The sequence below is a fragment of the Brachionichthys hirsutus genome, chromosome 17 (genome assembly GCF_040956055.1).
Source record: "Brachionichthys hirsutus isolate HB-005 chromosome 17, CSIRO-AGI_Bhir_v1, whole genome shotgun sequence".
Classification (NCBI taxonomy): domain Eukaryota; kingdom Metazoa; phylum Chordata; class Actinopteri; order Lophiiformes; family Brachionichthyidae; genus Brachionichthys; species Brachionichthys hirsutus.
The window spans coordinates 11,951,366-11,975,634 of record NC_090913.1 but is presented as its reverse complement, the minus strand read 5'-3'; the positions used below and the strand labels follow the sequence as shown (position 1 = coordinate 11,975,634).

At 50.2% G+C, this 24,269-nt stretch overlaps 1 protein-coding gene across 1 annotated transcript; it reads right to left on the bottom strand.

Moving 5' to 3' along the window:
- Positions 1-247: 247 nt before the first annotated feature.
- LOC137906652 (protein GPR108) lies at positions 248-5,046 on the bottom strand. Its single transcript, XM_068750940.1, has 18 exons — positions 4,951-5,046; positions 4,625-4,744; positions 4,137-4,187; positions 3,945-4,036; positions 3,793-3,863; positions 3,507-3,712; positions 3,378-3,440; positions 3,196-3,297; positions 2,985-3,118; positions 2,578-2,653; positions 2,430-2,503; positions 2,226-2,343; positions 2,020-2,150; positions 1,873-1,916; positions 1,750-1,799; positions 1,523-1,606; positions 1,327-1,442; positions 248-1,216 (listed from the first exon to the last, which is right to left on the bottom strand). The coding sequence occupies exons 1-18, from the start codon at positions 5,044-5,046 to the stop codon at positions 1,129-1,131; spliced, it is 1,716 nt and encodes a 571-aa protein (XP_068607041.1). The 3' UTR covers positions 248-1,128.
- Positions 5,047-24,269: the final 19,223 nt, after the last annotated feature.

The following is a 24,269-nucleotide window of genomic DNA, read 5'->3' as shown; positions in this document are numbered from 1 at the left end:
AGGAAAGTACCAGTACACGTTTCCAAAGAGCAATGAAATAAATGTAAAACTTGGGTCATCAGAAAAGGATGCTGCAGAGTTGCACGATGGGATACGTCAGATTCGGTGTTTTGGTACTGAGCGCGCAGCTTAGCATTATGCTAGCATACAAGACAGCGGGTTAAAGGTCGACGGGACGCTGAAGACCTTTTCCAGAACACCAGCTTTATTGTTACGTTTCACACAAAAAGCAAACATTTTAAAGGAGAAAACCTCGTCCGCTGAAAAGGTTCACGGCCCCCCCACCGCCCCCCACCTGCCGAGGGACACAACGGCGACACCCGGACAGTCCAACAGTGTCGGCGGTTCTCAAGAGTTCCTCCTCGGTTCCTCGCCTTTCTTCTTTCCAACAGTTCATCGAAAGGGACTCGAACAATCTCGCTGAAACCGAAGCCGCGCTCGTCACCGCCCCCCCCCCGGCAGCATTTCCTGAATAATTTACACATCTCAGATCCTTCACCAATAAGTCATTAATAATGAATAAAATTATGAGCAAAGGAAGCAAATGTATTGAAATAAACTCAAGCGTGTATTAATACACAAGTCAAGCTCAGAAGAAGTATAGAACAAACCGACATGATCCCTGAACGGTGGGAAGAAGAAGCCGACTGCACTTTAAATATACGCTCTTTAGCCTTTTACCTGAGTAAGGGCCACACACACACACACACACACACACACACACACACACACACACACACACACACACACACACACGCGCACGCACGCACGCACACACACACACCACCAGGTACAGCTAAGAGCAGAAGTACTGCTTTAAATAACCGCTATTAACGCAACAGAAAGCAGGTCTTTGTCTAAAATGGTCGTTATCTTTGGGAAGAGAGAGAAGGAGCTCTTTCATCTCCGTCCTTCCGTGATGCAGGAGCTCGTTTCCGTTTCCGTTTCCGTCCAACAAAACCTTTTTTTTCTTATTTTTTCTTTTTGCATAGCCGGCGGCTAAAGACCGCCGCAAAAACCTCTCCAGGGGGGGGGGGGGAGCCTTGGTCCGTGTGAACCCCCCCTCCCATCAGCTGGCCTGGGGGGTGTTTAAAATGTCCCTTCGCCCCCCCCAAAGGACGCTGCAGTTCACAAGGTGGACTCCTTCTGGCGATCGCGTCCATTGCAGGTTTTCTTGACTTGGGAGATTCCCTCCAGAGCGCCCGACTCGGTCACCCTGTAGAAACAAAGCGCTTCCTTTAGAACGTCTCTCACACACTCACACACGCACACACGGCCAGAAACAGAGGAGCTCAGAGGTTGGACAGGTCAGAGTGTCCCGCTTACACTTCGTCCATCTCCTCCTCGTCCTGGGGGAGCTGCAGGTAGGGGTTATTGGACGCCGGTCGGAACTTGTAGCCCGTCAGCACAAAGAAGACCAGCGTGGACACCTCCACCAGGAACTGAGGACACACGAGAGCGGCGCGGCGCGGCGCGTGAGAAGCGGCGAGCTGCGCTCCGGCTGGGACGGACCCGGGCCTACCTGGTAGCACCACTGCCACTGGAACGGCATCGTGACCTCCAGCAGGATCGCTATGATCCTCGTGAAGTAGATGTAGCACACGATCTTTAGGAGGAGGAAAGCACAACTTCAGCAAGAGCTCACGGCCGACGGAGGGGGGGGGCGACTCCTCCCCCTCAGACCCTCAACGTTCACGTCAGTTAAACTAGCGATCCAGCGATGGATCGGACGAGCCGGACTCTCCTCACCATCACGTAATAATGCCTGAAGAGCTTGAGCTTCTCCAGATTCATGGCAGCTGAAAGCGGAGAAAGATCAGATTTATTGGGCCGACTCAGACGCCGCGTCTGTAAAATGGCGGCGAGCCCTACCTTTGCCATCGGTGGTGGAAGCCTCCTGCAGGTGCCGGATGGACCTGGAAACACAGCGTGAGACATGTCTCACCTTACTCGAGGAAACGTGACGAGTAATGGAGGCCGTTATTCCGGCACGCCGACTCAGAGCCCGGCGCCACTGACCAGACAACGGGGAAGAGGACGGCGCCGCAGCAGATGAGGTCCACCAGGAAGAGGACCTGCTTCCACTGGTTGTACTCCCTGTAGCCTTCCTCTGTCGATTCGATGATGATGTAGGCGACGTTGGCGAGGACCTGGAAGACGGCGAGAGGGCGGCTCACCGAAAAGGAAGTCCACGGAAAACAAGCGCCGCCTCCTCAGCCACGCACCTGCAGCGGAATGACGATCATGAAGATCTTCTTCTCCTTGTCAGAGAGGATGTATTTGACGAAAGCCCAGCCGGTGCCGATCAGCGCCAGCGTGATGAAGAGGAGCGCCCCCTTGAGCCTGGAAGGCGCCAAAAGACAACCAGCGAAAAAATAAAGAAAAGCAAAACACCCGTGTCTGGAATGAGTCGGGAATGCGCGGCTTACAGGTGCGTGATGTAGTACATGACGGCCCAGCCTTCGATCGGGTGCCCCTCGATGTTGATGAAGTGATAGTTGATCTGAAAGAGACGCAGCTCTGAGTACGAAGCAACGCGGCGGCCGGCGAGGTGAAGGTCGCTCCGGTCTCACTCACGCTGTGGAACACCAAAGAGGTGGACTTGGTGAAGGCCAGCGCCGCCATGAGCCAGTGGATCTTAAACACGCTGTACCTGCAAACAGGAGGCGGACAGCGCTGTTAGCGCGCAGCTCTGCTAGCGCGCCGCCCTGCTAGCACGCCGGGCACCAAACGGTGCGGCTCCGCCCAACAGGGGCGGGACAGGAAACTTCATTTGGACATGTCGCAGAACAAGCATGCATAGGAGACAGTTAGCCAGTTAGCTCCTCAGCGCTAACGCCACGCTGCCCTAACGCGTCTGTCAGAAGGAACGGCGACGGGGATCCTCACCAATCATCGAGAGCGGGCGAGCATTTCGCTCAAACATGGCTACGGCGGCGTTCCCTTTCTAAAAGGCGACCTTTCACCGCCGCGAGCGCGTCTACCTGTGCTTCATGAGGATGTACACCCAGACCATGGCGGCGGTGAAGAAGACCCCCGCCATCCCGATGTAAAGGCGAGACAGAGGGATCTCTGCTGCGGACAGGTAGCTGCCCGGGTTCATCTCCGTCACGTCCACCTGCGGAGGCGTTAGCTTCCGGTTAGCCAGCGCTCGCGCTCGCGCCCGAGGACGCGGGTGCGGCGGCCGCGACTCACGGTGAAGGAGTAGGGAGGCCGTTTCCCCGTCGACTTGTTGGGGCAGTAGTGGAACTTGAGCGTGTACAGACCCTCCGCCTCCGGGCCGACCACCAGGCGGAACTGTGCCAGAGGGGCAGAGGGGAAGCGTCACCAGAACGCCGCGGGGCGGGGCGGGGCGGGGCTACGAGCCGCGTACTCACGCTGAAGTTGTACGAGTTGTTAGCTTCGTCCAGAGCTAACGTCCGCTGGCTGCCGGCCCCCAGCTGGAAGCAGACGCGGATCAGAAGCTGATTTCTCAAACCGACGCAGACGGAGCGACGCACCCTGACCTGGAATTCATCCGCCATCCCGCGCTTCGCTCCTCCAACAGGCGGCGCCTTCGCGTCGGTCCCTTTCGCTTCCTTTTGGTCGTCGGCCACGCCATCCTTGCTATCTTTGGGCAAGTCATTACCTGACTTTTCGTGACTTTTGTCCTCGCCGTCTGCCGGTCGGTGCTCGTCTTCACTTACGGGAGCGTCTCTCGCCTTCCGCTGACCTGCAGGGAAGAGGCAGAGAAGACACCGATGTGCCCGTCACGGTCCAAGACACGCGGCGGATCGTAAGAGCGTTGCTGACCTTTGGGCGGTTCCGCTTTTTGCTTGGCGATCAGGACGTTGTCTTGCTTGCCCAGAGCTTTCACGTTGACGCTACGCAAACACAACAGCCTGCAGTCAACCTTCTCGCCGGGCTTTCGGGACGCGGCGACACACATTTCCACGCGAGCAAACCTGAGCGAGTTGATATCGATGAGGAAAAGAACGACGGGGTCCTTGGACGCCAGCTGCGTGGGGGCGAGAGGACACAACTCGCTGTCTTCTGCCTGGACGCAAACAAGAACCGCAAACACGTTTGATAAGAGCTCTGCACGTCTCACCGATAACCCCCCCCCCCCCCCCATATTGATGATTTGGTGCACTCACTGTGTAGGACAAGATTCCATTGACACGTGACCTGGAAAAGCTGAAACCAACCTAAAGAGTGAGAAACGGCGTCAGTCATCGAGTTCAAAGCTAATTACGATTCCTCCAAAGGAAGCAACAGATGTTTGGCGGACATTCTGTGAGCCGAAAAGAATCAGCCCAATAAATAACACTGACTACTGAGTACTCGCTGAACATAAACATGTACTGTGTACTACGAGGTTATCTCAAGTCTCCAACTTAGAACCAGAAAGTCAGACCTTTCGGTTCTGTTGCTTATGGAAAAAGAAAAAGAAAACAGCTAAATTAGGAAATTCACGACATCAACATCCGATGGATGCTTTTATAAGCTATACTCTGAACAAAACAAAAACATCATCACAGTATGGACCAGCTTCATTACTATTTAATTATTAAGTTATTAACGTGACGCGGATCCTCAGTCCCATCTCAAGCAGAGCATAAGAGTGTAAACAGGCTGTTCCTACGCGGGGCGAGCTGGAATTCTTCGGCCGGCCGGAGAAGAGCAGAGACCGCAGGTTGACGTCCAGCGTCCCGTTAGCGAAGAACCCGAAGCTGCTGAGGTCGACAGCTAGCCGCGTCTCATTCTGGAAGACAAACAGGGAACAAACAGCTGCTGCTGCTAGCGTCGTCGGCCCAGTCCCTTCATGATCGAAGGCTTCATAAATGTCCCGACAACGCGACGACGCGTCTGGGTCGTCTATCAAAGCTAATCATCATCATACTAGCTAGCTTAAAATGTCGTCTGGAGGATTTTAGCTATCGCAATTCCACGCCGAGCTGGTCGCCTTACTTTGAGTGTGAGCTTGTGTATCCGCGCTTGACTTCCAGCTAGAAGCAGAAGCAGCAAATATCCAGCCCCGACACAAGCTCGATGCTCCGCAGCCATCGCTCGGCGGTATCCGACTAGCTAGCGGCGAGTAAATGCTAACGTCAGCTAGCGACGACTAAATGCTAACGTTAGCTAGCGACGACTAAATGCTAACGTTAGCTAGCGACAGTCTTATCCGACTTGCTAGCGGCGACTAAATGCTAACGTTAGCTAGCGACAGTCTTGCCAGATGGCACACTTAACAGGATACGATGAGTTACAGCGACGATAATCTTTGAATCAGACGTATCGATTGTTAATCACACGTGTCACTGTCAAATCATGAGAATTTATCTCATGCGTTCAGATCGTTTAGTGCGTCCATAGCGTTGACTAAAAGCTAGCTTGTAGCTGGGAAAACTTGCTTCCTTGTCGTAAATCCAGGAACAAAACATTACGCAGGGATCGGACAGATACGTCACTGCGAAGACGAACTTCCGGCATCCGGCCGTGGACACGGTTCAAAGGGCGAGAGAGTGCGGCGCGCTGTTAAAAAGGGTATAAAATGTAATTATGAAGACACTCTGCATGAACACACTAAGCCTGTCAAACAGGCGAGAGAGACGCCATTGCGTCCCCGTCCGCACCTTGTATATTTTTCAGAGATCCTGTCACGTGACTGTTTTCTTTCTCCAGAAGCTTCCGGTATGAAGGCGTTCACGTGACAGCCGTCCACGCCGAGGATGAAAAACTTTTTTACTCCTGATAGAAATGCTGTATTAAAAAATAATAATGACGTCATAACCATAATGTGTGCAATTACCCAATAAAGTGTTACAGCAAAAATGTTAAACAACAAAGAGTTTTCAATCTGCGCACAATTCTTCTCTAATGTTCACCATGTAGTGAAAAAATACAGGCTACACTCTATTATTGATAGCTTTAATGTTTTTAGAAAACAATTTAAAGCACATTTTAATAATAATAATAATAAAAAAACATCGTATAAATGAGATTGATGATATCTTCTTAATTCGACAGATAAAAATGACTCCTTCAGGTCCAGCTGACTTGAGATCCATACTCATTTGCTGCGGGGTCAGGAGCAGCAGGAGGTGCCACAGCAGAGGAGGAGGTGGACGGTGCGGCTGCTGTCCCCGCTGCAGACAGACGCGGAAAATTAGGATGGACCGAAGACGGAGAAGAAACGGAGGAGGAGCTCTGGAGTCCGCATGTCTCCTCGCTGATCAACGGGCTTCTTCTGTCGACAAAGAGATAAAACACGTCATCACTTTTTGGATTTTTACAGCACTACACTCATGTAATCAGACACTAATGTAATAGATTACTGTCCAAAATAAATAAAAGAAGCACCTGTAACGATGTGTGATTTATTTGACTCATCGTGTACATCGGCATTAATTAACAATACATCCGTCACGTGTTCAGGCCATGTCAAGTTATACATTGATGATGTCATAGTTTCAGGTGCTGCTGAAAAATATTTAAGGATTTATAATCCAGGAAGAAATAATTTAATAAATCAGGAAGATAAGGAGGTTTGCGTTTGGGCGACCCCTACTGGTCACTTTAGACATTACTGTTTGAAGAAGGCGGACGGTGTGCAATTCATTCGGCTATTAAGTCACCCTGCACTAATGAAATATGTATATTTATAATATATAATTAAATGAATGAAATGTTTAAATTAACGGGAGCGGAAAATGAATATTTATTTATGCAGCCCAATCAGACGTCTTTATTTTGATGTCGCTGTATTCATGGAACAATTATGTAAAGGAATGAATGAGAATTGTCTTTTCTTAATGTTGTTTTTCGGTTTTGAAAATAAAGAAAACAATTTTGGCTTCTCGTGAAAAAATGATCCCTTATCTTTTGTTATTCACATTAATACAAAAGAGCGATTTACCAGTTTAACCAGACGCTCTAACTGGACGCCTGAGTTTTACTCCTCCCTTTTTCAGTAAAGATAACACACCTTCATCGACTCTTCTGTTCGCTCACACTCACTCTTGCCCTCTGTGCAGCAGCACTACGCTGCGTTATTCTTGACCCTCCCTTCCTTCCTCTCTTGATGTACCAACAGAGAACGCCCACGGTGGGTTTCAGAAGCCAAGGAATCGCCTGGTCATCGGCTACACACACACACACACACACACACGCCCATAAAGCCCCGACATGTACCCAGTGCTTTCTCAGAAGTCCCGGGCCGCGTCGCCGCCAGCATCGCCCAGCCACTCACTTGTGTTGGGAGAGGGACGCCGCATCAACCTGAAGGAGGATGTTTGCAGCCGAGCGGCCAATCACACTTCTGCTGCTGACCAGCCTGCTGGGCTCAGGTGAGTGACGCGGCGGCTGAATGACTCCGGCCGGCAGGTGATGAGACAAACAGACGATAACACAGCGGTCAGTTCGCCTGAGGAACGAGAGGCCTCGTCAAGGGGTGTGAATATATTTAACATTTTACACATTAGAACCGCAGAAAGAAGTCAAACGGATGAATCTCTCACTGTGTGTGTGTGTGTGTGTGTTACTATAAGGGCATTCCATCAGTGGCACACGTGTGTGTGTGTGTGTCCTACCTGAAACAAGTGCCTCGTAAATGTATGTATGTGATAGATATAGAGCCAGGCAGGAGAACCGCCTCCTCGGGGGAACAATGGCCACAGAGAGGAGGAGCGCCTCCTTTTCGCTTGGGCAGGGTGTCCTTCCTTCCTCAGAGGAACACACGGGGTGTATTCAGCGCGCCACCAAACAATGGTGAACAATAGATCAGCTAAAAGCAGCAGAAGGTTGTTGGGTTTTTTTACTAACCGGCAAAATTGAATTGACCTTTGCGTTGGTTGTGAGTTCGGATGCATCGCTCCTCCTCCGGGCTGATCAGCTGATTGTCCCTCCTCCTCCTCCTCTTCCTCCTCCACCCCAGCTACCTCATCCCCTGCTTCCAGCCCCTCACCTCCTCCTCCTCCTCCCCCAACAACAACGCTCCCATCTCCGCCTTCGCCTTCTCCCCGTTGCCCAGCACAGACACCCGCCCCCCCCGGGGAGTCACTGGAGATGGCCAGCTGCCCCCTGATGATGTCACCCTCCTCTCTGGTGGTCAGGTACGCCCAGAAACAGAATCCAATGCCGGATAAATCTCCCCGCTGTGCTGCTGATACATGTGGAGGAATTCTCTGGTGCAGGTTTGGAGATCCGCTCTCAGCGAACTGCTCGGTCCAGCGGGCCGGGTTCTCTCTGCTGGGATGGGAAGTCTCACTGGTAGGAACACCCATCAGCACATCTATCAGCTCAGGTGGATCTAGGCCAGGATGCAAATCCTGGCTCCCGAAGAAGCTTAGCCCCCTCCTCGGGGACAAAAGGCCCCCAGTTCTGAAATGTTCCCGAGTTCAGGCGACCCGGTCCCAGAAGTAAATCAGAATAAATAAAGTTTAGGCTCCTTTTGGGATCACACGGTGCGGGTGCAGCCCGCAAACCCAAACGCCCTGATCCATCTGTGATTTGTGGAACCCCAGGCGACCCCTGAACCCACCATGGACCGCTACCTGGTTTGGAGCGTGGACAGGATGACCGAGTGGAGCATCAAAGCCATGTGCTACGCCCTGTCCGAGCAGGGGGGGCAGTGCGACATCGGCCTCCCGCTGCTGGTTTACAGTGAGTTCCACGCCGCCTTCTTTACGGTCTGGAAATAGCTCGGCGCCTTTTTCACTGTGGATCCGCCTCCACAGAACCTCCGGAAGCCGTGTCCATCAGCCTGTCCAATCACAGCGGGGCTCTGCTGGAGGGCCGCCGGTACACGCTGCGGTGCTCGGTCCGGGATGTGGCGCCGGTCGGGAACCTCGCGGTGACCTTCTACAGAGGTCACGCGCCACTGGGCCGCCTGCGGTCCGACAGCACAGAGAAGGAACCGGTGACGGAGACGTTCAGCATAACCATCAGCCCCAGTAGGGAGGACGACGGGGTCCGGTACTGGTGTGAAGCCCGGCTGGACCTGGGAGCCGAGGGGCCGCAGCCCCCCCCGGCGGTGAGGTCAGAGGAATACACCGCCTCAGTGCTCTGTGAGTGAAACAAACTCACCTGCATTCCCCCCCCCTCTCACCCGTCATTAACCCTTTCCGATTGGCCGACTCCTCTCCTCCCAGTCGGGCCGCAGCTCACCTGCCCAACCAAACTGCAGGTGAGGGAAGGGGAGCGCCTCGGCTGCGAGGTGAGAGGAAACCCCCAGCCGCTGGTCACCTGGCTGAGAGACGGACAGGTGGTCGTGCTGCCCGCTCGCCCAGGAAGAGAGCATGCTGGGAAATATACGATCCTGGCGACGGGCCCCCTGGAGCAGAGGAACTTCACAGTGGAGGTGGAGATCCTGGCAGGCAGCGGTAGGCTCGGGTGCGAGGGGTCGAATGAATGTCGCGTCCAGAGACGATCTGAAATCCTCTTCCTCTCTCAGGCGCCGCGAACAGCCGGAACCGGCATTTTTTATTGGCCTTCATCCCCCTTCAGATCGTCTGGCTGTGAAAACGACGATCCCAACGCGGTTCTGCTGAACGAACCGGTCCCCTCGACCCAAACGGACTGGATCCACATCAGTCTCTTAACGCTTCGCCCCTCGCCTGCTTCTTCGTACATGAACCAACGATGACGGCGCATCGTAATGCTGAACTGACTGCAGCGTGTTGAGGAGGATGGAGGAGGCCGAGAATAGCCTCCGCGGCTAAACCTCATTGAGAGCCAGACAGGAAAGGCTGCGCTGCACATAAACTCTTTATTAATTCAAAGTAAATTCTTTACATTTCTAACAAAGTCTTCCAAACTCCAAAGGTTAAGTTTCATTTCAAGGATTGTCTGGACAGACCAGAAAAAAATCATAAATATTTGCCGATTTATTTCACTGCCGATTCCTCATCCACTCCAGATCCATCGTGCATCAGTCCGTCTCCAAGGTTACCTGAGAAGGAAAACAAAACATTCTGCAGAATTAAACTATTGTTCTATAAAACGAAAATGGCTGCAGTTGTAGTTTCACAAATGAAATATTTTAATATTCGACGGCTAGCTTCTTTCTGAGCTTCAGATGGCGTTAGCTCAAATGCCAAGGGATTTGAGGCATTATGGGAAATGCAGTTTTCTGATCTGCATGTTATAAACCGACTCACTGCGTGAGCGTCAGCGTCATGGAGCATCATCTGCAACGCCCCCGGACACACGGCGCCCACCGGGAACCCGACCGGGCTGGACTGCGGCGGCGGCGGCGGAAGGGGAGGACTGCCGACGGCGGTCATGATGCTCCAGCGCTGCATCGAACGCTTGTAATTCGTGATGGCCGCCTCCAGGAGCTCCTGTGAGAAGGAGAGCGGCTGCTCCCGAGACAGCGCGTGATCCGCGAGGAGATCCAGGAGGGAAGGAGTCGGAGCCGGCGTGGCGGCGTGGAGAAGCTCCTCCGACTCGCCGGGCGGGGAGGAGCAGGGCTTCACCGAAAACCCGTTCCCGGGTTTAAGCTCCGCCTCGCTCAGAGAAGCCGCCTCCTCCATCACGGCACCGAGCGGCGTGGAGGCGGCGACGTCCGAGCCCCCGGCCCGGACGGCGGCGGCGTTCATCGGTGCAGCTCGGCAGCCGTCTGACGGCCGCTTCCTGTCAGGCCGGGACCGCTTCGCCCTGAGCGGGACGGCAGGCGGTCAGAAACCGGACCTCTCGGAACGCCCGTCTGGCTTCGTGCTCGCCGAGACGCTTCTCTCTACTCACGGAAACAACGTCGACAGGTTCAAGATGTTCCTGCTCTCCCTGATCAGAACCCTGGAAGGCCCGCATGTCAGAGAGCTGCGCCGCCAGAACCTCGGGTTCTTGTGAGGAACCTCACCTGGACTGCATCCACCCCTTTGGCCAGAGAGGCTTGACCTCGCTGTCCAACAAGGCCTTGAGGAACTCCTCCGGCTCCGGGCTTCCTTCCCGCTTCCTGCTTCGCTGCGTTTTCAGAACCAACACCCGACCCAAGCACCGCCTGCGGGACGAAGTCACGACGTCCACCAGAGGTTCTGCCCGAGCTGAAGGACGACCAACGAAACGTTCTCCACCTGATCTCCTCGTTCCACTTGAACAGCTTCTTAGGACCGCCTCTTTTCCCGCCCTTCTCCTCCACATTGTCCTCCTGGCTGGCGTTCACCTTCCCTTCCTTCTCCTCTTCGGCTGCTCTGAAATGATAAAAACAACATTTCCAGTCGACTCGGGGACAAACTCGCCGCCATCTTTGGACGTTGAAACCGGGACGTACGTCCGGCGACTCACTTCGCAGCTTTGATCCGTACGTAGACGCGGCAACGCTCCTGGAAGAGCGCGACCTGCTCCGGCATGGCTCTGCCAATGGCGTCCTTCAGTCTGTGCAGCGGATCCTCGGCGTCAGGCGGGTCCTCCGCCTCGGGGGGTTCCTCCTTCTCGCCGTCAGAAGGTCAACAAGGTCAAACCGGATCAAGCCGCCGACGGCGAGCCGAAAGCCGCTCACCGTGTGCGTGTCCAGCAGTTTCTTCACTCGCCTGAGGAGCGTGTCCCTGCTGCAGGGCAGGAAAGACGACAGGTGCGTGTACACCTTGGAGCGCAGCTGGCCGCCATGCTCTCGACACTGCAACTCGATGCTGGACAGAGAACGGCGGGAGACGAGTCAGACGCGTTGGACACCGCCACGCGGTCAGACGGCGGCCGCAGGACTCACTCCAGCAGGATCGAGTTGATGTCTGGAGTGAAGAACTTGAGCTTCGACTCCCCTTCGGGGGTTCTCGCCGCCTGAAAGAGGAGCGGAAGCGTCACTCGTCCGTCGACGCCCACTCCCACTTCCTCACCGAACACTCCGGATCTCACCACCAGGAGTCTCCCGATGCTGCGCTTCAGTCCCGGAGGAAGTCCCTCCGGCAGCGGGACGCAGCCAGGAGGCGACGGAGGGCTGGTTTGTTCCGAATGAGGCTTGGGCTGAGGGGCGCCGCCTGCGTCTGGAGGCGGGGCCTGATGGCGTGCGGCGGGTTGGGAGAGCTGCACGTCTGCAGCGGCCTGAGGAAGCAGAGTCGCTTCACTGACGTCCAATAAAGAATCCAAATCAATATCCAGATCCACCGCGCTGACCGCCTGGATTAGAGCCTGGTCATTGGCCGAGCCAATCAGACTGAGGAGCGGGTCGGTCAACCCGGAGCCTCCGCCGCCGGCGGCGTCCGCGGGGCACGGAGGGGTCGTGGGTGGGGCCGCGATCGGCGCCGCCTCCTCCATCTTCCTGCGCTCCTTCTCCTTCTCCCTCTGAAACTTCTTCAGCATGCTGGTGACGCTTAAAGTGCCAGCAGCTCTCCTCCTCTTCGTCCTCTTCCTCGTCTCATCGGGTAAAACGCTACAAAAGGAATAAAATGACTCAGGAGAAATAAATCAAAGGAGTTTCTGACACCCGTGTGACCTCACCTCGTAGCATCCGGACCGTTCATCTCGCCGCCTTCTCTGCACGGTTTCTTCTTTGCGTTTTCCTGTCCCAGATGGAGTTTCCGTTTCTAAAATGTTCCCGAGCGTTACGTCTCAGAGATGTAATCACGCCGAGGACGCCACGCCCGAACATCCTGATCAGACTCACGACTTACTTTGAAGGCCTCGGGAGCGTTTCCTGTCAGGAAGTCTTCTGTGTCGGAAGCCTGGCGAAACTGCAGCACCCCCGAATTTACATAGAACCCGCCGAATTTGGTTGTGATGGATGCCGGAACAAATTCATCGTACTGCAGAGGCAGACGAGAGTCTTTAAAAAAACAACTAGCATAAAAAACCGTGTGCAAATAAAGGGAAATATTCAGGACAAATGAGATTGAACGCCGTCTCACAGCTTCAGAGTTGTCGATGAAAGAATCGTCTTCATCATAACCGTATCCGATATCAATCAAGTCCTGCATGCGGTCCTTTTTCTTAGCTTTGCCGCCCTGAAAAGATACAAAATGTTTCAGCACCATTCTGCTTCTTTACCTCCATTAATGCATTAATTAATGTTTTAATAATAACTTTAAAAAAAACAGTTTTAGGAAAGGCTTTATTTTATAATTGTTGTACATTTATATGCGAGATTAAAGCTACATCTGGAAACTATTTATCAAACTAATCCTAAAAGTTTGTTTTTAACCTCAACCACATGGATAAAGGCCTCACATAGTCCTCCTCAGACCTCCACGCGAGAGCAGCGGTTTCATCCGCTTTCTTTTCCTCCTCAGTCGTCCAAGAAGGTGGAACATCACCTTTAGAATGCCCGATCTAAAATAAAAAATACAATAAAAGACAGGCAGGTAAAAGTGAAACAGTAAACAGAGTTTACAATAAATAAACAACTGCACGATTTAAAGTCAGTCATTTTGTTCTTGTATCCCTTTCATTAAAAAGAGTTATCGCGGGGAAACATTAATTCCACACAAATAATAACTTTTTTTCATTTAAATGACTCAACTAAAACAAATTATGATGTAAATTAACAAGAAATACGTTTCTGTGCCTAAATCACTTTTTTAAAATATTTTTTAATCTGATTTCCTATCAAATTTAGATCTTACATCTTCACTTGTTTTAGAATAGAACCGAATAAAAGCCTCACTTTGTTGTCCAGCAGCTGACTGTAGCTGAACTCCGGAAAACTCAGCTCGTCGGGCTCGAACAAAGTCAACTCCAGCCGGACCGTGTCGGCGGCGGCGGCGGCGGCCCGGTCCGGAACGCGTCCGCTCGGTCCCGTCCGTGCCGCAGCCGGTTTGTCAAAGGCGGAGGATTCGTCACCGGACAAAGAAGTCAACGGAACTCTCCGAGATTCCGCCATCACACCGGAATCAAACCGGGAGCCGCGGGCTAATTAACGAGGAAAGGAGTGGCGACTCAATTAGCAGCTAATAAAGTTTTGTACTGTGAGTTAAGTTAATAAAGTTTGAAAAAAAAAAAAAAAAAAAAAAACATTAGCAGCTAATAGGCTAGCAGGTGCGCTAGCAATCAGATCACGTGCTCAGATGGTTCAGCTGTTGACCAATCAGATTCAAATACGCCACGGCGTCATGACGTGTTCCAGAATGTAAGTAAGTAGGTCAAATAAAAAAAGTAGGTCAAGTTGAGGTCAAGTGAAGAGAATTATCTACTTCCTTCCGGTTTAGGGAGGGATTCAATTTGTACCATGCTAATTTGTTAGCAAAGCAGATAAATTAGCACAACAACGATTCCTAAATATAAATGTGTTTAAACAAACTAAAATAGATTTTATATGGCTAATGGTCATGAAAACACACGTTTTAATATTCCAGCTGCTATATTTATAATATTTTATTGACAATCGTTAAAGATGGAAAAGGAAGTCTGAGCTTGTCTGCACTGCACCGCTTCTACCACACGGGGACGCTGGAGATCCACGCGGCTTGGCAGAGGAGTGAAATTCGACCTGAGAGACCCGTATATATGTTTTATAATTAAACTTTAATATAGATTTCTTCAAAATGAAGAGTTTGACTGTTGATTAAAATTATTTTTTTTGTAACAATTTGGCAGGATTTTCTTGTACTTACTTTCTTATAATTTTCTTTTTCTAAAAGTTTGAACAACGTGTTACATTTTTGACAAATAGAACTGAAAATGCAACCTTCAGACCGACGACACGGAGCCCCGTGCATAAATCCTGCTCTTCTTTAAGGCAGCCTGCACTCAGCCTGCAGTGATTCAACTTCGACAGTTACAATAATGGGATAATTGCAGGCTGTCACTGTGCATTCTGTGTTAGCGTATCACCAAATAACCAATCAGAGCCGCTCACTCTGCACAGCCATGATCTGCATAACGCACACGGAAAACCTGCTTTGTAATTAGAAATGAATTTCACGGTGCAAGGCTTTTAATGCAAATAATGTGGATCTATTTTCACCTCTCTGACCAACAGGACTGCGTGTGATTGTGTGTGTGTGTGTGTGTGTGTGGATGAGATTTGATTGGCCTCCCCTCTCAAACGAGTTAATGGGATGGAAGTTATTTGCCACCCTGAGCTGATGATGAGAGGTCGAGCAGAAGCGTTGAATAAAAAAAGAAAAGGCGTCAATAAATGTGCTGGAGACAAAGAAGTAGAATAAACCAGAGCAGGACAAAGACAGACAGATGGAGACTGCAGGGGTAGCCCCAGCGCGTGTGTGTGTGTGTGTGTGTGTGTGTGCGTGTGCGTGTGTGTGCGTGTGTGTGTCATGGTCTGGTTGCTGACACAGACCCCATCAGTGCGGGATCAGAGTGGGGAAATTGGAGGACAATGTTGGAACAGGGGTGTGGGGTATAATTTAAGGCTATTGGGGAGGCGGTGTCCCAGAGGTGCATAATTCACTCATTCATTAACTAGAACCAACAAGAGCCAATATTAATTAACTCGTTCCTCAGCCCCCCCACCCCCCCGCTCTCTGGAGAAGCGTGGGCTTTGTTGCCCACAGCGGTTCTTGGAAGTGAAGCCTTTAAACCTGAGCTGAGGCCAGAGGGTGACAGAGGGTCGAACCTCCAGCCAGTCAAACAACATCTCTGACAATAATCATCACGTTTGGCTGAGAATTCTGATTTTGAGACGAGACCTCACATCGACTACAACTTGTACTGATTGATTACATTCCCAATAGGCATTGTCAAATCAAATGCCAGACTGACAACGTTTCTAATATTCTGTATTGTTTCGTGTACACAACAAACCCCTTTATCTGACAGATAACAATAATAACGCGAATAATGCACGCCGTGCTTTCATGTCCATTTTATGCGTGATATAAAATTAAAAGCACAATAAAATACAAATGAACCTTGAGGGGACGGTGCCGTTCCACTCTCCTCCACTGGGGGGCGCTCCTCCACTGAGCCTCGCTTTGCTGTCAGGCCCCGCTAGCTTTGATTAAGGTTTAAATTGGCTGAATTTAATGAACGTTGCCTAATTACGCAGGATAACAGCTTTAATTGATAAGTAATTATCTGCCACAAATTGTTACTAATTCTTGCGCTCTGTCTTACAGTGTACAGACTCTCTTCAAGCCCCGCCCCCCTGTTACATTTTGTATTTATGTAAACCAGCAGAAGTAAACAATTAGACATATGTCAGGCTGTGCTTGGACCGGCGGTTAATCTGGAATGACTTTGCTGATATTGTTGAGCATTAATTACTGATACTGGTCGGCTGTTCTGGCTGCCTGCCATCGACGCCATGCTGTCACGACTTGCATAAAAAGGACAGGAAGACAAATAAAGACAACGGCGCGACAAAAAGGTGCTTTTAGTGTGTAGCAACCAGATTGTTGTGTCAGACGCTCTGTTAATGACTGTGTTATAACTCCTACAGCTCTGACCTCGGGGCTGAGCTGTGGGAGCCCCGATATGATGAGATGAGATGTAGTGAGATGAGAATAGAATACCATAGAATAGCACTTTATTGTCATTTCACACAGTGATGCAGAGGTGAGGTGAGATGAGGTGAGATGAGGTGACACAACAATCTGTGTGCCTTAAGCCGTGGGCCTTCATACGATTTTATTATGTTCGCATAATGATAATAAAGTCTCTTGAATCTTGAATTGTGAGGTGAGATGAGGTGAGGTGAGATGAGGTGAGGTTAGATGAGATGAGGTGAGATGAGGTGAGGTGAGGTGAGATGAGGTGAGGTGAGGTTAGATGAGATGAGGTAAGGTGAGGTGAGGTGAGATGAGGTTAGATGAGATGAGGTAAGGTGAGGTGAGGTGAGGTGAGATGAGGTGAGATGAGGTGAGATGAGGTGAGATGAGGTGAGGTGAGATGAGGTGAGGTGAGGTGAGGTGAGGTTAGATGAGGTGAGGTGAGGTGAGGTTAGATGAGGTGAGGTGAGGTTACATGAGGTGAGGTGAGGTGAAGTTAGATGAGGTGAGGTGAGGTGAGGTGAGGTGAGATGAGGTGAGGTTAGATGAGGTGACACAACAATCTGTGTGCCTTAAGCCGTGGGCCTTCATACGATTTTATTATGTTCGCATAATGATAATAAAGTCTCTTGAATCTTGAATTGTGAGGTGAGATGAGGTGAGGTGAGATGAGGTGAGGTTAGATGAGATGAGGTGAGATGAGGTGAGGTGAGGTGAGGTGAGGTGAGGTTAGATGAGGTGAGGTGAGATGAGGTGAGGTTAGATGAGGTGAGGTGAGGTGAGGTGAGGTGAGGTGAGGTGAAGTTAGATGAGGTGAGGTGAGGTGAGGTGAGATGAGGTGAGGTGAGGTGAGGTTAGATGAGGTGAGGTTAGATGAGGTGAGGTGAGGTGAAGTTAGATGAGGTGAGGTGAGGTGAGGTGAGGTGAGGTTAGATGAGGTGAGGTGAGGTTAGATGAGGTGAGGTGAGGTGAGGTGAGGCGAGGTGAAGTTAGATGAGGTGAGGTGAGGTGAGGTTAGATGAGGTGAGGTGAGGTGAGGTGAGGTTAGATGAGGTGAGGTGAGGTTAGATGAGGTGAGGTGAGGTGAGGTGAGGTGAGGTTAGATGAGGTGAGGTGAGGTGAGGTGAGGTTAGATGAGGTGAGGTGAGGTGAGGTGAGGTTAGATGAGGTGAGGTGAGGTGAGGTTAGATGAGGTGAGGTGAGGTTAGATGAGGTGAAGTTAGATGAGGTGAGGTGAGGTGAGGTGAAGTTAGATGAGGTGAGGTGAGGTGAGGTGAGGTGAGGTGAGGTTAGATGAGGTGAGGTGAGGTTAGATGAGGTGAGGTGAGGTGAGGTGAGGTGAGGTTAGATGAGGTGAGGTGAGGTGAAGTTAGATGAGGTGAGGTGAGGTGAGGTGAGGTTAGATGAGGTGAGGTGAGGTGAGGTTAGATGAGGTGAGGTTAGATGAGGTGAGGTGAGGTGAAGTTAGATGAGGTGAGGTGAGGTGAGGTGAGGTGAGGTTAGATGAGGTTAGGTGAGGTGAGGTGAGGTTAGATGAGGTGAGGTGAGGTGAGGTGAGGTTAGATGAGGTGAGGTGAGGTGAGGTGAGGTTAAATGAGGTGAGGTGAGGTGAGGTTAGATGAGGTGAGGTGAGGTGAGGTGACCTTTGTTTTAAGCAGCAACTCCCCTTTTATTTCGGTGCATTTTGACTAAGCTGCTCATTCAAGTGATTTAAATGAGATGTGCTGCTACTTGCTTTCTAATTAAAAGATCTTTTTTCATTCACAGATTTAAACTGAGGTCTTGGGGGTGGGTGGGGGGGGGGGTTGTTTTTCTCCACCGCTTCACTCCTGCCAGATGGTTTTGTTGGGCTTCACTTGCCCAATAGACTGATCCATTCTTCCCCTGCACCCATCAGATCGGAACATTTGTCTTAAGACCCCCCCGAAACAAACACACACACACACACACACACACACAGGTTCCACATGATCAATAAAGTATTGGCTGGGTGGCTTAAATGTATATGCAAATACAATGAGTAAAAAATTGGCACCACGATTTATCAAATGATATCATTACTTTATTTTATAAATGCTCATTTGCATAGCGGATTTCCCTGCAGGCCAGGCTGGATAATTAGGTCTAGTTCCATGCGGCTTGAGCCAAGACAGCCAAGGCAAAAAGAAAAACGGGAGGAGGCAGGAGACAGAGGGAGGAGGCAGGAGACAGAGGGAGGAGGGAGGAGGCAGAGGGAGGAGGCAGGAGACAGAGGCAGGAGACAGAGGCAGGAGACAGAGGGAGGAGGCAGGAGATAGAGGCAGGAGGCAGAGGCAGGAGGCAGAGGGAGACCCGGCTCACTGATAACAATTCAAATGGCATTTCGGACTCTCCCAATCACTGAACATTTTTTGCCGTATTAAGCACATTTAATTGAAAAAGGAATTATTGCTCCAGAGCAGGTTTGTCTTTTATTGGATTATTAATTCTATCATGATTATTTTTAAATATATCGAGTATATAGATGTGCTTATAGACTTTAAAGGCCTCATGTTTAATCTCCCATAGAAGATGTGAACAAAGCAAATTAGCTCACATCAATCACAATTTGCTTTTGCCCCGATCATCCTGTGAGAAGCCCGATCACACGGATTATTGGGCGGCTGAAATGTTTGTCCCCTCCGCTGCACGGGGTCCTCCTCCACCAAAACTCAGCTACATTCAATCCCTTTAGTCGTAATTGGAAAAGCATCTCCTCCTGCTTTTAGGCTGCACAAAGCCTACAGCTGGAAAACCTGCCTCCCAACAATTAATTTAGATTAGACTCTTAATTATCGAACAAGCTCTTAAATAACGACCGACTTCACTCCGGATAGTTAAAACTTAACTTGTACCAGTAACAGAGTAATTAACTCTGCCGCTTCACCTTGGTTTGCTAATTAAAAACTAAATATGAGTTGATTCCTCCTCTCCGGAGGCGGATTGAGGGTTTCGTGGCTCATAACGGATTCTTGTTATTTTGTGTGGTGACCTATAAGGTCAGATTTTATTGTTTCTTGGGGAGCCGTGTTTAAAGAAGCAGCTTCTTCTTCTTTTTTTGTCTGATTGTTCAGGATCGGTGTTGAATGTTAACTACAGGGCGTATGTTTGACTGTGGAGGACGTGTATCCCCACTGGAGGCCTCCGGTGGAGTACAGTAGGCTGGTTGCCTTGGATACCGTGTCTCTGGACACATGCAGACCTGAAATTAAGTCATAAATGAGTTTAAAAATAAACATAATCATCTAATTAAACTTTAAGCGCTCCCAAATCTCATCTGGGACGAACGGTATGCTGTGTTTTCTTTTGGAAATGTCTTTAGCGGTGGTGGCGGCGGCCTATCAGTGCACCAAATAGGCTCAAATATATGTGAAGTATTTTTAATCAAATGCTTGTAAAACATTAATTTGAAAACATGCAGTTTTGACTCTGATGCAATCTGTAAAGAACAAAGCACAGTAAATATACACTGAGCCAATATAAAGTACCATGGAATGGAAATACACAACTGAAGGTTGATTAATTAATGTGTAATTAAATGGGTAACCTTTTGTTTTGATGGTTCAGCATTCTATATTTATGGCTTCAAATAAGTCACTCTATTGATAATTAATAAAACCAATAACAGTAAACTATGAATTCATGTTATATGTACAATAAAAGCAGAGGAACCAAAGCCCAGGCTGCAGGTTCAGATTGTTTCGGCAGCAGAACTTCACTCGTTTATGGTCTCCTAAGAAGTGTAAGGTAAAAAAAAAAAAAAAATCAGACTCTTCTGAAGCTTTTATATACGTTTAAAGTCATAACACGAAGGCGAAGCCCCTGAAACGCAGCTAACTTAAACCCAAAGGTTATCAACGGAGGGAGGGGGGGGGGGGGGGCAGGTGAATATTAGCTTGTACCTTGTGTTATAAAGTCACGACAGGAACATCGGTCAAATCAAAGACTGCTTGCTGTCTGACATGAGATCAAACACACGACCGAGTCGAGGATTCACTTTGAATCGCCTCCGTGGCCGGCGTGAAACTCAAATCTAGGAACGACAACAACAGCGAGGGCCCGTCCTCTTGTGTCTGTCTCCCCTTTGGGACCGGCCGTGCCACCTGCAAAGAGAGAGGCGAGAAGGGAGGAAGGCTGCAGGCAAGCGAGCCGAAGCCCGGCCCGAGAGCCACTCGCCCATCTCATTATCAAAGTAATTAAAGCCGGCGTCTGGCGATGTCACTCGTGCAGAGCGAAGGAGGAAGAGGGAAGAAGAAGCGGGAATCTAAACGCAGCAGCCTCTTAGGGCCTCGTGTCAAGGGCTGCTTTTCATGCAGCGCCGCTTGCGTTCGGCTGCGGGGAAAGCGGAGGGAGGGCTGGACTGTTCAAGGAAGGGCCTTTATGAGGGGACGACAGGAAGGCGTCGGGCTTTGATGTTCAAAAAAACGGCAGCAGGAAAATAAATGCACTTTAAAAAGAGCAGCAAAGAAATGAAAAGGCGATAGCGAGCGCGGCGGCGGCATGAAAAGGGCCTCTCAAGCCGTTCAAAGTTACACTAAGACTGGGGAGTTAAAGGGGGGGGGGGGGGGGGGGGGGTTTATTTAAACAGTCTGAAAACCAGCCGACATTAAAGAGTCCATTTAAAAAGCAGACTCTGAAATGCAGAACGCCGGCTCGCACGCGGACCCGGGGTCAAGTAACGGAGGGATTATGTGGTTCTTCATAATAATATTAATTAAACAATTTACATGCTAATAAGGTAACAATTATCGCCGCCTCTGGCGAAAGACTCGGGTTATTACAACACGCCAATCCCGGGGGCTCCGGGTCAGCGGCAGAACAGCAGAGAGAAAGCTCAGCGCAAATTAACATCCTGTCAGCTCCAGAAATTGGATAAATAAAGTCGAATTAATTCACAGTAATGGAAGAGGTAGGGCGAGGCTCTTAGTCAACCAGCTCTGATTACCATTCGGTATTCAGCAGCATGGGGGGGGGGGGGGCGGGGGGGCTTTGTCTGTCAAGACATTACGAAGCAGCCGCCGCCTCCGGTGAAAATCTGGCCCCTGCAACACCGCTTACAATTTATATGGATAATATTCCTCTCTTCCTCGCCCTCCATTGCTTCTCCAAAGATGTCCCCCTGGACCCCCCCAGTTGCTCCTGGCTTGTGCCAGGATTTCAGAACCTTTCATTTTCCCCTTCCAGCATCTATTCTCACGCCATTTCACAAGGAAAGCGTCCAAACGCCACTGAGAAACTTGACATTTTAATAGCAGCTATGTTTTGTTTTTGTTTTTTGAATCTCCATCATGCCGTTCTGCTAATATGCTTTCGTTGGTCTTTAGGAAAAGGAACGACTCAAAGCTTCGTGGCGTTATTGATTACTTAGTTCGGTTTGCAGCTGCTGGGTTAACGACTTTGGTTCAGGTTGCATTATCTCCGGACGCTGCACCCTAATGGTTTATTAGCATCGTGAGGATTTAGCATCGTCTTCACAACAGTTTTATACGTTACCTAAAATCCCTGACTGCGACAGGAAGAGCTGAAGCAACCTGGGTGATCCACTAACTCCCCACTGAGCGCCCTCTTCTGGTGAAAAGAGAAATAGACGCAACATTTTTGTGTTAAACAAGCCGTAGCATTTAGCATCACAGCAATCAGTCGCAGAGAAGCTAGTGTGGTTTGGACTCAGACGCTAACTGGCTAATCTGGTTTTCGCATTGATAAATTATTATGCATGCGACGAAAAACCGAGCGAGTCAAAATGAAGCTAGGAGGAGTTAGCGGCTAATTCACAGAAGAAGAAAGCCAAAAGAAAATGTTCTCAAAGACACAGAATTAATTCCATATTCCACGCTTCAAGTCGCTGCTCCTTTAATTTAAAAAGTCAAACAAACAACCAATACTATTAAAAATATGAATTAATTTATGTTTGATTATTTTCTGTACATTTTGTGCGTCGTTGTGAAGATGTTTTATCCTGATGGTTCGATTGATCTCTGATCTATACTGATGTAGTGCAGTATTGTTGTTTTCTTTATAATTGTATTTATTGTGTAAATAGATGAGATGATATTGTTTACCTGACTTTATATGAAGCTGATAATCGCTCATATTGCAAAATGTATTGATCTAAAAAAGCATTGGAAAAAGTTTAAATTAACACAAGACTGAATAAAAACATGTCATGGTGTGATTTAAGCCTTTTCAACAACAATGTTCGATTTAATTCGTGCAGATAATAAAGCGCTGACAGAGGGGGGGCCCCATCAAGTCCTCCTCAGGGCCCCATAAAGGCTTGGGCCGCCTCTGCCTGCGGATTAAAAGCCTCCTGGTTAAAAACTAAAGGCAGACCGATGGTACCTGAACATATGTCCAACCCACTCTGCTCATTTACAACGAACCATCAGCTGTTCAGCTGCATGCGGGGGGGGGGGGGGGGGGGGGGGGGGGGGGGGGGGGGGGGGGCTTGGGTGATGGAGAGGGGCTTGTAGTTTAAAATGCGATGTGACAGCTCGGGAAAAGGGAGGGTGATAAAAGGCGCTCTTATTGGATCAATCTGGCCCTGAATACATCCCCGTAAAACACGCGACGCGTGGGCGCGGGCGCGGGCGCGGGCGCGCGACAGGGCGAGAGGCATGCACGCCGAAGCGATGCAGGGATTGATTCCTTCTTAAAGTTAGAAGAATATCTGTTTTATTCAATAAGAAATAAACACAACGTTCCGAGGATGAAACGGAGTCCCGTATCGATCACGTGTTTGCCGCCTCGCGCCGGTTCCGCCTCTTCCTCGTGTTGACCGGGCTGAACGGAAGGAGCGCGCCAGGTGTAATGAGGGATCGATTTGGGGGAGAGAGAGAGAGAGAGAGAGAGAGAGAGAGGGGGGGCTCTCTTTCTATTTCCAGAGCTCTGCCTTCCGTTACTCCATTAAGCGCGTCTCTGACGTCACAGGGCGATTAGCGTTTCTTATTGGTCCTGCGAGCAGACGGAGTCCTAACGAGGTGGTTCGCGCGGAGACAGAGACGGTTGAACGTGAAACACCTCGTCCGGTCCCCGCCGCCGCCTCGTCTCAGCCCGCACCGTGCAGGCCGCGGGAGACGGCCGGTTCCCTTCATCCCCTCCTCTTCCTCGCGGACTCTTTTTTTTGGGGGGGGCTGCATGTTCCTCTCCTCCCGCATCTTGACGTCGGCCCCGCCGCAGCCTGGGCGAGCATGGACAGCCGGGTCCTCGAGCATCCTCACGCCCAGTACGGAGGCTCCTTGGGCGGGCTGGCGGGCTTCCCTTACTCGCTCGGTCCGCATCACCACCACCACCATCACCACCAGCACGTGTTCGAGCTCGCCGGCGGGAACCCGCTGCAGTCCGCGGCCGCCGTCCCGTTCTCTATAGACGGATTACTGAACGGATCCTGCTCGGCCTCGGTGGGGGGCAGCAACGCGCTGCTGTCGCCCGACGGCCACTTCAAACTCTCAGGTAGGCCCGGTTCGCGAAAAGTACGCCTTTATTAAGCACGACGTGAGCGTGCGTGAGAGCCGTGCGGGGCACATTAAACATGGATGAACCAGAATTATGTTTAAAAGTTTTGTAGCTTTAAAAAAGAAGGAAAAAACAAACAAATATATGAAGAGTTAATCAATAACCCGAACCTGCTAAAATAAATATGATCATTAATATTGATTACATATTCTGGCTGCTGATCATGGAGATTGACCAGATATGGATTTATTATTATTATTGCTTTTAAATATTAAGGATAACTTTATGGTTTATTTTAGGCCTAAATTTTGCCACATAGTTAAAATAAAATAAAAACGGTCAGGTGAGTTTGAAGCTTTATAAAAGCTACTTCGGCCATGACAGTCTTCCTCTCTCTCACACCCCCCACGCACACGCACACACACGCACACACACACA

Excerpts from the sequence above, each read along its gene's own strand:
- LOC137906652 (XM_068750940.1), bottom strand. The coding sequence starts at position 5,046 with ATGGCTGCGGAGCATCGAGCTTGTGTCGGGGCTGGATATTTGCTGCTT. Across the intron at positions 2,654-2,984 it reads TACATCCTCATGAAGCACAG|GTACAGCGTGTTTAAGATCC; the intron begins GTAGACGCGCTC and ends TCCTGTTTGCAG. Across the intron at positions 1,607-1,749 it reads TCAGGCATTATTACGTGATG|ATCGTGTGCTACATCTACTT; the intron begins GTGAGGAGAGTC and ends CTCCTCCTAAAG.